The sequence below is a fragment of the Euwallacea similis genome, chromosome 8 (genome assembly GCF_039881205.1).
Source record: "Euwallacea similis isolate ESF13 chromosome 8, ESF131.1, whole genome shotgun sequence".
NCBI lineage: Eukaryota > Metazoa > Arthropoda > Insecta > Coleoptera > Curculionidae > Euwallacea > Euwallacea similis.
In genome coordinates this window covers 4,570,827-4,584,096 of record NC_089616.1, presented here as the reverse complement: position 1 = coordinate 4,584,096, position 13,270 = coordinate 4,570,827, and the positions used below count along the sequence as shown (strand labels likewise).

The window sequence follows — 13,270 nt, the reverse complement described above, 5'->3', positions numbered from 1 at the left end:
TCGATCGATGGATGAATTATGGCACATTTTAAAAATAGCCGTTTTCCCGGTTATTATCTAAAGTGGCCGAGATGTCAACACAAAGCTCAATATCAAATACTTTAAAGTATCTAGGCTGGGGTTGTCACTGCACACACAATTTCATAATTGATTTTGAACCCTACTGTCTCGGCAAACACTCTTAAAATGAGCCTTAAGGAAGCCTTATTTCAAGGGTCTGCTGTGGTGATTGATTTTGTCGATCGGACATTGTTCAATTTTCTGCAAAGTGAAGGAGATATTGTTAACCCATGTTGTGAATCATACTCGACGTAATCCTTTACTGCATATTCGCAATATTGAAACATGGGAGTGTTGCAAATGTGCCAGTCAGTAGTGACCAGCTGGCAGTTTAATAAATTAAAAGGGTAAAGGTCCGGCTGTCTGTTATAACGTTAGTGTCTGCAAATTAACTTGTGAAAAATCAGCTGTTGCTCAACTTATGATATCCGATATGTCGAGCCCGTTTGAGGCTTTAAGTAAAGCTTACTGCAGAAAGAACGGCATTTTTCAGGGGATTTGGCAGCATTCCTTTATTTAGATTACAAATTTAGCAATTTTTCCAACGATTCTGAATTTCTTTATTTTCTAATTTTTATCTCCTCTTACGCCTTGCATACCTCAGCCTTGGAGCAAGTTCTGGAGCCTCGCAAACGTCGCTTGATACACTTCTGAAAACAGCCCCAAATATAAGAAATTGAAAGAAATCCAACAACCCGGTTTATGCTGGCTTGGAGCTTATCGAAGCTATTAGTTTGAGTTAATGGAAAAAAGGGTTTCGGACAAATTGCCCAACATTTATTTAATTTGTGCACGATTTCAGGGAACAGACCTTCCAAGAGATGTAAAGGGGAGGTGAAAATTAGTACGTAAGAGGTGGTTTGAGGTTTGCTTTATTTTTTATCAGATGACATGGACATGGAAGTTATGCCTTTTATTAATGTGTAGGCACTAAAATATTTTATTAAAAAGTCGAGTCCTCGGGGAAGTCACATTATCGCCTTCTCCAGTCAGAATAACGTGAAGCTGTTTAGTCAAATCAGTTATTCGTTTGTCCTGTATTTTAAGCAATTTTTCCATTTGCTCCACCTGGAAAACGAGAAATAATGTGTTTCTTGCTTCCGTGACCAATCTCCAAGATGAGACCAGACTGTGTGCAATGATCACCTTTTGACGCAACTGAGCAATCTCATTAATTTTCTCAGTCGTATCAGCTTTCATTTGATCACAAATATTGCTAGGTATAAGTTTCTCGTTAGAAGCCTCAGTTTTCACTTCTATATCAAGCACTGTTAACGCGTTGACTCCAGCATTATCATCGTTCCTCCCTAAAATAGCTTTACCCTCTTCAAATTCCTTCGGCGAAATCCCCTCTAAATAATATGTTTTCTCCTTGTTCTCAACGTTTTTCTGTGCAGTCTCATGCTTCTCTACTTTAAGTTTAATTTTGTGCAGTAACCTCTCTATCACCCCTGGAACAGCTCTTGCCAGTTGTCCCTGCTCGGCAGGGGAGAGGTTTATTTTCAATTTATTCAAAACCTGAAATGCGAATGAAATTCCTAATTTATCCTGTAGCTATTTTTCTTATCGGGGAGACCTTCTTATTTAAAGTTTCCCAGTTGACGATCTTCTGAGAGAGTGCGTGTTTTGGAGCGTAATTGTGCAGTTCCACGAGCTTTGGATAGTGTTTCTTCAGTATTTCAGCCAAAGACACTGCGTCCGAAAAATCCCTGTGAAAATTTTTTTTTTGCCTGGTGATTTCGTGCTCGTCGACCCACTGGAAGATATCTTCCAATGGAAGATTCATGGCGGTTTTCCTTGCCGCAAATAAAGAAAATAATCGAAAATGTCAGTGAGACTTTGTCAGTGCGATTGTCGAGAGTCTGGTGCCTTTATTAAAAAAAGGGAGTAAAAAGCAGAGACAAGCTTCAATTTATAGGAGCAGCGGACTCTAAATAATATCAGATTTGGTGTTCAGTGAAGGAGCAGCATAGTCTGGGGATGCATTCATTAATCTGTTGTGACAGGGCGGTGTTAACTACACGCTACATCGGTAATTACCGGCGACAGACGCGACATCGATACACAGACCCATCTTCTTGGAAATCCGTGTGGTTATGATCACCCTTGATATCTGGTTTAATGGCCAACTTTCTCCCTAAAAATCTTCCAAGTCTAGATAGCTTTATTAACAAAGTTTTTGTGAATGCGTCAAACGGACATCTTAATACCATTTCCGTTATGGCTTCAGCAAATCAACCAAACAAAAGCTCGAAAAGGGAGTAAAAGACCGCACGATGGCTTTCGTGGTGAATATTTTTCTAGCTTTTTATCGTTGTTTAGTTTGGGACGGTTTATATTGTACGGCTCCGGTGATCAATCGTCCCCAGTGACAGGTCGACATATTCATATTCGCATATTTTTTTCAGCTTTTATCTACTGAACCAGTAGCTTTATTATTCTATTATGCTACAAAGATCGCTCGCTCGCCCGCCTCGCATATAACAACATACTTAGTTTCCATAACTATGAATATTAATTTACGAGATTAAATGCTGATATTGGGGAAAGACACGTTTCTAACCGAGAGGCGCTTAAATCTGGTATGACTATGTCCTTATCCCTACCAAACAGTATATGGTCAAGTCACTCCATGGTAAGTACCGGCGTTATGAAAAGAAGGGAACGGGAGGGGGGGGGGGGGGGGCTTGTATGGTGGTTTTTTCTGGTCGGCAGTTTTCCTTGAGAGCAGGAGCGTGATTAAAAATTTCATCCAGAGTTTAAGACTTGCTAACGTCAGCTCTATCCAGAGTTCATAGATATTAAAAAAAAACTAAATTCTAACAAGTGACATTTTAAACAATTTTAGTCGCTATAGATAAGTTTTAATTTAATTCAGTTTAAGGTACACAGAAATCAGCGATTCATATCATCAGTTCATACAGGGTGGTCATGAGGAACAGTACATACTTCTACCATGGAAGAAGATTACTAAGGGAAACATCGAATGAGTATTAAAAAGTTGCTCGTATTTTTTATTGTTATTTTACAGGAAGTTTTTCATATTTTGTTGAAAAATGGGTTTGGTTATAACTTTTAATGCCAGTTTGCTTTCTTTTCATTTACTGGTGAAAGAGTATACTGTTGTGTATGGGTAACATAATGTACTAAAAGAAAAAATTTAGTAACTTTTTTCTAGACCAAAAAATCATCCTGTATACGAATTTTCAAGAAAACGCTATACACATTTGCTAAAAGTTAGATATACTAATAATTATACCCATTCAACAAAGTTATCAGACACTTCATTACTTCGAAAAAAAGCGAAGTTTACGAAATAGCTACACTTTTGGATATTTGGATACACCTAACATCATTATCTTGAATTCACTATTTCAAAATCAAATAAGTATTAAAATTAATAATAAAACGCAAGATTCTGGAATATTTAGTAGAATTGTAATAGAAAAAATTATTTGGGACATACATAATATTTTAAAATTAAAACTAAGAGAAAAGAAAAAGAAAATTTATTTTTAATATTGTTGGATTCAGAGAACTAAATGCATAGAATCTAGAGGTTTCCATTTTGAAAATATTTTTAAGTAATAATTGGTAATAACGAATAAATAACGAATTTTTCATTTCTTATGTAACTTTTTTGAATCAATTTCCAATAATAATAAAAATAAGTTTTCTTTTCCTTTTCTTTCGCCTTTTCTTTCTTCGTCCCAGATAAGGATGAACAGCATGGGGATCTTGGAAACGGTAATAGATACAAAATGGTTTAAATTGGGAAAAAGTTGGGCAATTTAAAGCAAATTAATAATCTGTTTTTATATCGACGAAATTCCGAATGGTTACGAAGATATCCGGAAAAAAACGAATTTGGCGGTTTTCGTTTTTTGCAAATAACTCTTATACGGTTATAGTTAGAGGAATAAAAGTTTTACATTATTAAAGCACTTTTTTGAGAACTGTTTAGCAGTGTTGCCAGTTTTCTTGTTACATCCTTACTTTCGGAGAAAAATGAGTAAACTTTTGATTTTCATATGGGCGTGATATCAATTATTTATATTTTCAAAATCGTCATAAAATTCCCTTTTCAGCCATGCATTACATTTAATATTTTTCTCAGAAACTCTATGAGTTATAGCCATTAAAGCATTTTTTGATAAGTAGGCCATGATTTTGACTTATAGTAATGGTGCACATTAAATAAATGAATGCTGTGGAAACGTCAACATTATTTAAAAGTATAAATATATTACTGGTATCACCCTAAAATTAAAAAAATAATTGTTTCAAATTATGTATTTAATAACAACAATGCGGCTAAACTTGGATCGAATCAAATGTTGACGTTTCCACAGCATTCATTTATTTAATGTGCACCATTACTATAAGTCAAAATCATGGCCTACTTATCAAAAAATGCTTTAATGGCTATAACTCATAGAGTTTCTGAGAAAAATATTAAATGTAATGCATGGCTGAAAAGGGAATTTTATGACGATTTTGAAAATATAAATAATTGATATCACGCCCATATGAAAATCAAAAGTTTACTCATTTTTCTCCGAAAGTAAGGATGTAACAAGAAAACTGGCAACACTGCTAAACAGTTCTCAAAAAAGTGCTTTAATAATGTAAAACTTTTATTCCTCTAACTATAACCGTATAAGAGTTATTTGCAAAAAACGAAAACCGCCAAATTCGTTTTTTTCCGGATATCTTCGTAACCATTCGGAATTTCGTCGATATAAAAACAGATTATTAATTTGCTTTAAATTGCCTAACTTTTTCCCAATTTAAACCATTTTGTATCTATTACCGTTTCCGAGATCCCCATGCTGTTCATCCTTATCTGGGACACCCTGTATATGTCTCGAATAATTTGTTTCATTATGATTTCGTTAAATGTTACAGTCTTGCATTTTGTTAATAATTGCAATATTTGATTTTGAAATGCCGTGTATTCAAGATAAGGATGTTAGATGTTTCCAAATATCCAAAACTGTAGCATTTTTGTAAATTTAGTTTTTTTACAAAGCAATGACTGGTGTGATAAATTTGTTGACTGGGTATAATTATTAGTTCTACTAACCTTCCGTGGTTATGCCTAGTGCTTTTTAGAACATTTGTATACAGGGTGATTTTTTTGGTTTGGAAAAAACTACCAAATTTTTTGAAAATGGTTCTAGATTTTTTTAACTTTGAATATGTTATCTTACATATACAGAATAGTGCATTCTTTCACCAGTGAATGAAAAAAAGCCAACTTTCATTACAAAGTTATAGCTAAAACCATTTTTTGACAAAATGTGTAAAACTCCCTGTATAATAACAATAAAAAATGCGAGAAACTTTTTAATACTCATTCGATGTTCCTCTTACCTGTTCAATGGTAAAACCTCTTATCTGTTCCATGGTAAAAGTATGTATAGTTCCTCATGACTCACCTTGTATATGTATCTAGAAACCTTTTAATTGGTCGAAAGCTCCTTTTTTCGCAGGTGCTGAAAATTGACTCGACTTGAGATATTTAACAACCAATGTTGCATTTTGAGGGTATCACTCAGAATATGGCAACACCGTGCAATTCTCATAGCGACATGGAGAGTTTAATTGGCTAACCTGCGAGTTGTAGTGGCTTGTAGTGGCAGAGATGTAGTGGCTGCTTGAAAGGAAGTGCTTAGTTGCCACACTTCGGGAAATTTATAATGAAACCCTAATTTGTCAAATCAGGAGTGATTACTCGAAGATGGCCAATTCCGATCAGTTGCTGGAAAAACGTCTATTGAAATAATCTTAGGAAGTATGCACATTTGAAGAAAATCTTCTCTTTTGGTCAACTTTCAGAAACAGGAAACTATGGAAACCTGGAAACGGACCAATTGCGATGCCCAGAAACCACAAATTCAGATAAATTTAGGTGTGGGGACGATGATATTCATGGTGGAGTGGATGAGGTATGTTAACATTCTGAAACTTTTAACATTAAAAGCAAGTCATCTCATCAGTAGCATTTTAGGCGTAATAAATTAAGTGTACTTCTTGTTCCACGACACGAAAGCCAAATAAAGTAAGTCTCTGTTACGATTTCGAGTCCGTCCGGCTACGTGTCATACCGTGTGGTAATGTCAAATTTGAAAGACCACTTCGATCCGATCTGGACGTGTCTAGAGATCCACGCGACCTGATAACACTCCGCAACTAAAAGCCTTTGGAGAAAAACATTTATACCTATACGGCTTATTTTTGGCCTTCGTTTCTTGCTTAATCATGTATCGTTTCGTGTTACTCTTGCACTTGAAACGAGAAGATGAAAATTAGCAATTTGGTTTTGGACCAATGGTTCATTAAAAATGCTTATGTCTTAGATGCTAATGCACTCGACTTATTACAAATAAATTCGAACGTGAGCTCTGTAAGCCTGGGTACGGTCCGGAAAACTGCACCTGTAAAATCCCCCAAAAAGGGAGATCTAGAGGTCTTTGCAAGCAGAAGTCCGGTACTGTTCACAAAGGCTTAACAATTTTTGGATACTAATTATGCCTTCCAATGACTTTAGCGTTTGCCACTTTGTGGACTTTCATTGAACTGAATTCCTCTTTAAAACCCCAAATTGATTTTTCAATGTGCAAGTAGTGCGGAAAACAGTGGGCTGATAAAATGTTTAAGGATTAGCCGATTAGATAAACGGGTTTAAACGGTAGCAATATTATATGGACAGAAGCTTAGCCTAATGTGATACACGTCAAATCTTCTTTTCAATATTAGCAACCGTATTATTAGATTTCTGATAAGGATTTATTTATTTTAATACCGGGTTTTGCTGTATCTCATATTTGTTTTATATGTGATGCGTCTTATCACCTCTCAGAATTTATCTGATCGTTTCTAGATTAAGCCCACACCATTGTTTTTCTACCCTACTAAAGCATTTGCAGGTTTTAAGGTAAAAGAAGTGTGTTCCATCAAGGGATGTCACCACCTAAATAATATTGGGATGAACCACCCTTAAGGAATTAGTTCTGAAAGGGATGAAATCTTAAGAAGCTGCAGAGTATTTTTGCCGGGGAGATGAAAATCGAGTAACTAAAGCCTAAAAAAGGTCGCACTCACCGCTTTGTCAAGAGATATTTTCTGGCATCTCTCCCTTGGTTGAAGATATTAATGCACACATAATATTGCAAAACTCGAACACTTGGAAATTACATTTTTCATTCTGTCAAGAGACAAAGCAATTTTGTGTCATATTGGAGTGTTACAACAAATTATATACTTAACATAAGTAGCTTTAAATGTCACTTTTAATACATCGATACGTAATGTCTATGATAAATCAATCAACTTTACGTAAATAACGTTTGAGACTGGCAGACGCGCTTGTCTATCGCGACGTGACTAGCCGAGTCAGTAATATTGATATGAATTTCGTTGCAGGGATATGTTACCTCTCAAGTAGTTTTTTACATGTAAAAACAACCACATGAAAGTCAACCTACTAATTGCGTGACCCTGTCGGTCTTTATTAGCCCAAGAAGCGTGCACGACAAGGGACCCCATACTATTAGGTATATCATGCATAATGATCCTTTCCACGTCGTAAGGTCTATTTTCTATATAAATTTTTGCTATATGGCGAAAGCCTTAAAATAGAGTCAACAAACACCTAGGAGGAGTCCTCAAGTCTATAAATAACATTCAAAGTTCACTTAAGCCCTCAACTGAAATACGACCATCATTTTCCATTGACACGCAGTATCAGACTTTTGCCACGATCTTATCACTTTCTCGTTGACAAATTGATATCCTGTTTCCGAGCAAATAGTCGATGACAAGACCAATATTTAAAATCAACACCTAAACACATGTATAGGTATTATCATGGTGAATACAAGAACAAAGTCTCTGCTGCCTCAGGGTGTTCCATTGTTGACACAAATGGTCTTTAGTATTTGTCTTTTGCTGTTTGTCTTTTCAAATTTGTAAACATTACTGACAAGCTTAGAGCAAATATGCTGCGGACAATGTGCGTTATCAGCACTGGAGTAATTCAAGATAATGTGGGTCAAAAACGACTTCCTTGTGCAAAAATTGTAGGAATTTGTACAAATATCGATGATCTTCACACCCAAGCGCAATAGTTTTTTCTCACTTACCGCTAGGTTTGGGAATATTCCTTTTCACTTGCATCCACTTATATGTGGGCAAGACAGGATGTTGTGGCTGTCCGCTACTCATACCTGGATGTATAGCATGGTGCTGGCGCATTCTCCCATCATTGCCCAGCATTTCTTCTTTATACCTGAAATTACTAGACTTTTGCCCATCATCATCTCTATGATACAGAACAGCGAACACTCACCTGGAGGGTAACTGCTGGAACTCCATACACCCAACATTCCCCTGTCCCCCAGCCACTAAATGAGGATGATGATGGTACGACCCTTCTTCCAAAGGATGGTATTTGGTATCATGAAGGTATGGGTAGTTCGCCTCACCGGTCTCTTCGTGATGCCGGAGCAGCAGTTCGTGATGAGGCCTGCCGTGGTATTCTTCGCTGTATCCTGGTTGGTGATACATGGAATTAGGGGCATTAGCGTAGTCTAGGTTGGTGTAACTCAGTCCAGTTTCAGTGTTTATTATCGACGTTTCAGAGGGATTTTGTTGGTGGGGGTAGAAGTGGTGTTCCTGGGGAGATGGTGGGGTCTCTGAGTCTGTGGAGGCTCCGCTAACGCCTGAAAAAGAACAGGAAACTCTGTATATAATGCGTGCCCCGAATATTTCCGATAAATAAAGACAAAACAAATTTATTTCACTTAGCGATATCAGTCCCGCCGTTTTGATCTGATAACTCCTGGGATAACTAACTCTTTGAGTAAATTACGGTGAGTCGATAATTTTCACAAGAGGTTTCCATTAAATTTTTCCGCAATTCTTAACCGCAATTCTTAACATTTGCTTTTTGCTTTCCTCCTCGATCTTGTTAATCTCCATCTCTCAGAAGAAGGTCCACTAGGATGTAAATCTTCTAGAACAAAATATCATCTCATCATACACCACAAGGTTCCTTATCACATCAGTTCTTCTAATCGATAAGTATCTCTAGCATATGAGCACTTTGCTGGGGGTTTCGATACCAAGGTGCTACATGACCGAAACGACGGTGTTCAGGAGATGCAAACAATCCAATTTCCTCCACATTTAGAACAACTAAATAATCATCTTGCTGTAGGTACGTAATTCGGGATATTGTGTAAGTTTATAAATCTGTAATCGAAAACATATTTCCCGATGTATTCTTATCAACAGGAATTTGGCACCAAGCAGCTTCCCATACGAATAGATCAAGATTACTTTATTGCTCCTGAGCAGTTCCGTCGGAAGGTTTCATCTGGGTATTATCTCCCTGAAATGAAGATTTTCAGCCTGAAAATATTTTTTATGGGCTTTCAATCATATCCATGACGAGCTGGTCAAGCAAAAAGGAGCAAAGCATCGGCTAACAGCATCTTATACGGAAGAGCAAAACAGACCCTCAGCAATTTTGCTTCAGACCTCAATATCTGATTACTCTCTGAAGGTGAATCCTCTCCGACGGAAAGAGAGAAAGGACAACTATTCTTTTCAAACTTGTTAGGCAAATATCAAAATAATATAACATACAGGATGTTTCTATGTTTTCTTGCCCAGTTTAATCTTGATAGCGCATAGCCGCATTTCAGAAGAAGATTCTTGAAATGTCCTCGAAGTCTGCTTACATATATGAATATCTTGAACTAAGAATTTCTTTACTGCATACCTTCTGGCATTAAGAGCATCTGATGCACTCAATTACTTCAGGAAGACAAACACCTCATTATGATGTGCCGCATACTTTCAATATTCAATTGTTTTTTTATACTTATCCTTTATTCTCTCAGGCTACTGCCACTTGAACAGGTCAAACTTGAGTTGATTTTCTCATACTTAATTGATTATTTTGAATTGACCACAAACACATACATGCGGGACTTAACCATTAGCTAGAGCAAAATATGCCTAATGCATTTATAATTACTGTGTAGAGGTACTTGTTATGTGTATTACTGTCTATATACCGGGTGTTCGAATATAGTAGCAGATGGTTATATAGAAGCAGGACGTATCAGTTAAACTTGTGTTGCGTCTTATACGTCAGTATCTTCTTGTAACTTCTTCTATCCTCCTAAATTGGTGCGAAGACAGTGAAGAAATCAGCTTTTGAGCAGTGATTGATAGAGAAGGTTTTGATGAAGATCTTGAAGTCATGATGAAGGATCATTTGTAGTGCCGGCTATATGAAGGATCTATAGATTGATGAGTATTTGAAATCGATAACAAGCACTTAATTGAATCCTCGAGACTTAATAATTACTATTGATATTGACTTAAAGCTTCTCTCGTTTGGAAGGGTTGACTAATTAAGGTAGTTTGGGTACTTTGTTGCTTGGTTTGCGGCTAAAGGCGATTTAAAGAAGAATGTTTGAGTCTTCCAACAGGCCCCCTCCGAGATAGTTGTCACATAGAGCTCATAGAAGGGAAAAAAGCTCTATTGGGAGGTTTCTTGTTGGTCTTATACTAGGCGAGTTATTTAATTTGCCTAGTATAAGAGGGTAGTATAATCGGGCTTAGTATAAGTCCCGATTGCTGATGTTTTACTACGTTTCACTCTGTATGTTCTGAACGCGACAAGCTAGAAATTTGAAAAAATTTTCAAAGATGCTCTACATGTGCCTGCACGAACCTGCCAAAAATAAAACTGATCAGACAGAATTTGACATTGTAGCGAATTTTCGAATTTTATTTTGCAAAGTGATTTTGCCCCCATTTCCTGAGTTTTCCATAAAAGCTGGAAATCTTCGAAAAGGTTCATATGAAATTTCAGAAAGTTCTTTATTCGTGATAGATTTTCTTATTTGCCCTTAAACTTCGATTAAGGACTGTAATTCGTATTGAAAAAAAATGATTTTTTTCTGAAATTCCAACCAAAAAATAATCGCAATACGCGCAATCGCTGTAACGATGACCCACTTTGCTCGTTTGCGCATCTACGTCACTTTCGATGAAGTGTCACGTTACAATTTTTTCCACGTAAATTCATAAATATTAACTTTGATGTATGTTCGCAGGAAAATGCGGCCCAGAACCGGATAAAACTGGACGACGAACAGATATTGAGAATCTTACGACGGTCTTCCAGAGTTTTTCGGTAAGTTCCATGCCTTTTTTACCAATATTTCAAGTCCATAACAATCGCGTCGCGACGGGACTTCTCCATTTATGCGTATGGTCGCTTATAAACCGTTATAGATAAAGTTAACTAAACGTGAAGGTGCCAGGTTTGAATGTCACTGTTAAAAGTGAAGCCTTCGCGCTGTTGCTCGAAAAACCTTCTGTTCCCTTGATTAAGCAATTTCATTAGTACCTCAAGCATCAATTTCATATCATCTTAACCTTTCCAGTATTTCCCTCTTCTCCAACTTTCCTTAAAAGTACGATTGTTACATAGCCTGACTTACCATAGAGATATGTTGAATCCTCAAAAGTGCTCCCTCCATGATAGGAAGCCCCCCCGACATACCCCCCCGTGGGGGCACCCCCGTACTGATGATGCGGAGCCATCGTATGATCACTAGAACTATTATTGTAATTGTAGTAATTAGTGTCTGTGCTATTGTATGATGGCGTCGAATGTTGACCGTACATACTACTAACGTCCATCATAATCATTGTTCAAAGAATTTTTGACGTTGTGCCTCTTCAACAAGGACAAATCCGCACTTCAGTCACATAGAAGCGGGTCACTATCACTATAGGAAACTATCACAAACTACATCGCGAAGCAACCGCTTTGCATCAGCTTTATAGCGTCATATATTCAACTTCCACCTGACACATACCTCGCGCAACTAACTTTGCAACAAAATCTGCGGCAGCCGGTTGCTGAGACCACTCCTCTTGGGCGTGGTCGCTAGACAGACTGTTCACGTGTTTCGGTGCGCAGCTGGCCTACGTCCAATAGCGAGCAGCGGTTCAAGTGGCAGCATGATGGGAGAACATCTATTGGTCAGCATCCAGCCACCATTGCTGGGCAACATTTCAATTCAAGTGAAGGGTACAACTGTCAGCTACTGTGTGTGACATGACAGCTCAGCATGCATGTTGTATTGAGAACCGGTGGCTATAGCTGGACTGACTGGGTGCTGGACGCTTTTGTTGGAGCGGAATAAAAAAGATGACATAGCAGTTGCCATCAGGCTTGGATTGCAGGAGAATGTGAAAATATTGCTGAAAGTGTGATATGGTTGATGCAACTTGCTTACGTGGGAAGCAACTTCGAATTCAACTTCTGTATGAAAGGAAAAAATGAAAAAACAAGGCGAATGAATTTATGCAGTGTGCCTCATTATCATGGGTATTTTTATGGACTTCAGTTGTTTTTAGACTTATTATAGCAACTCCAACTCAAACCAGAATCTAATTATTGATATATCTTAAGGTACCTCTACCTACATTTATTATTTTTCCCTACAAAATTTTGTTCCGGAATTCATCTTAACTCATGCTCTCAATTTTGCATTAAGTCCTCTACTTACGGTCCAACACTGCAGAAATTCGAACTTGTACAACAATGTCGTAGGAATTTCTTTAAAACATAAAGCAACCACTCTCGACCCAACGTGTATTTCGAGGAGTTCAAATTTTAAAACTTAAGAAAGGTAAAAATTCTGAGTACTGGTGATGTTTGCTCTGGCGAATTCCTGCTTGATGTTCTGTTATAAAGGGCCACTCACGATCCAGGCCGAAGGCACTGCCCTGATGTCGTTTAATATATTTGTAGAATCCTAAAACGTTCGGAGTAACTTCATGAAAGGTGTGACTTAAAAAATTTTTGTGTAGTACCTTAAATAAATAAGTAACCTAAGTAACCCCTTTCAAGCAACTAAACCAGACAAGAGCAAAGTTCTGTAGGAAGTTGAAGAGAGCTTTTAGCCTGATAAATAATGTTTGCGATAACTTGAGATTACGCCTCGAATTACTTATGTGATTTTTTGACTAAATACCTCGATGGTCCTTTAAATACCTCTACATTTTTTCTTCGTTAGAGAAGTTATATTTTGCTGCGGCAGTATTTTGTGGTGTGTTAAAAGAATTTAAATGGTCAAGTAAACACCCTCTAACTCTTCTTGGTTTATTGGTC

At 37.2% G+C, this 13,270-nt stretch overlaps 2 protein-coding genes across 4 annotated transcripts in view; both read right to left on the bottom strand.

Moving 5' to 3' along the window:
- The window catches only part of lab (labial), a 30,247-nt gene extending 18,256 nt beyond the window's left edge, over nucleotides 1–11,991 (bottom strand). Inside the window, exons 1-3 of one of the 2 annotated variants that reach the window (XM_066392178.1) lie at nucleotides 11,589–11,991; nucleotides 8,414–8,786; nucleotides 8,208–8,362 (exon numbers count right to left, since the gene is read on the bottom strand). In XM_066392178.1, coding sequence (XP_066248275.1) covers nucleotides 8,208–8,362; nucleotides 8,414–8,786; nucleotides 11,589–11,799 — 739 coding nt within the window. In that variant the 5' untranslated portion in view covers nucleotides 11,800–11,991. The remainder of the gene's footprint in view (nucleotides 1–8,207; nucleotides 8,363–8,413; nucleotides 8,787–11,588) is intronic. The other variant, XM_066392179.1, reaches the window with a different exon arrangement.
- LOC136410403 (sperm flagellar protein 1-like) lies at nucleotides 932–2,419 on the bottom strand. 2 transcript variants are annotated; one of them, XM_066392547.1, is made up of 3 exons: nucleotides 1,637–2,419; nucleotides 1,186–1,578; nucleotides 932–1,128 (listed from the first exon to the last, which is right to left on the bottom strand). In XM_066392547.1, exons 1-3 carry the CDS (start codon nucleotides 1,844–1,846, stop codon nucleotides 991–993), a joined length of 741 nt encoding a protein of 246 aa, XP_066248644.1. In that variant the 5' UTR covers nucleotides 1,847–2,419; the 3' UTR covers nucleotides 932–990. The 2 variants fall into 2 exon arrangements, with proteins under 2 accessions (XP_066248644.1, XP_066248645.1); XM_066392548.1 differs by having other exon boundaries at nucleotides 1,207–1,578; nucleotides 1,637–2,415.
- Nucleotides 11,992–13,270: the final 1,279 nt, after the last annotated feature.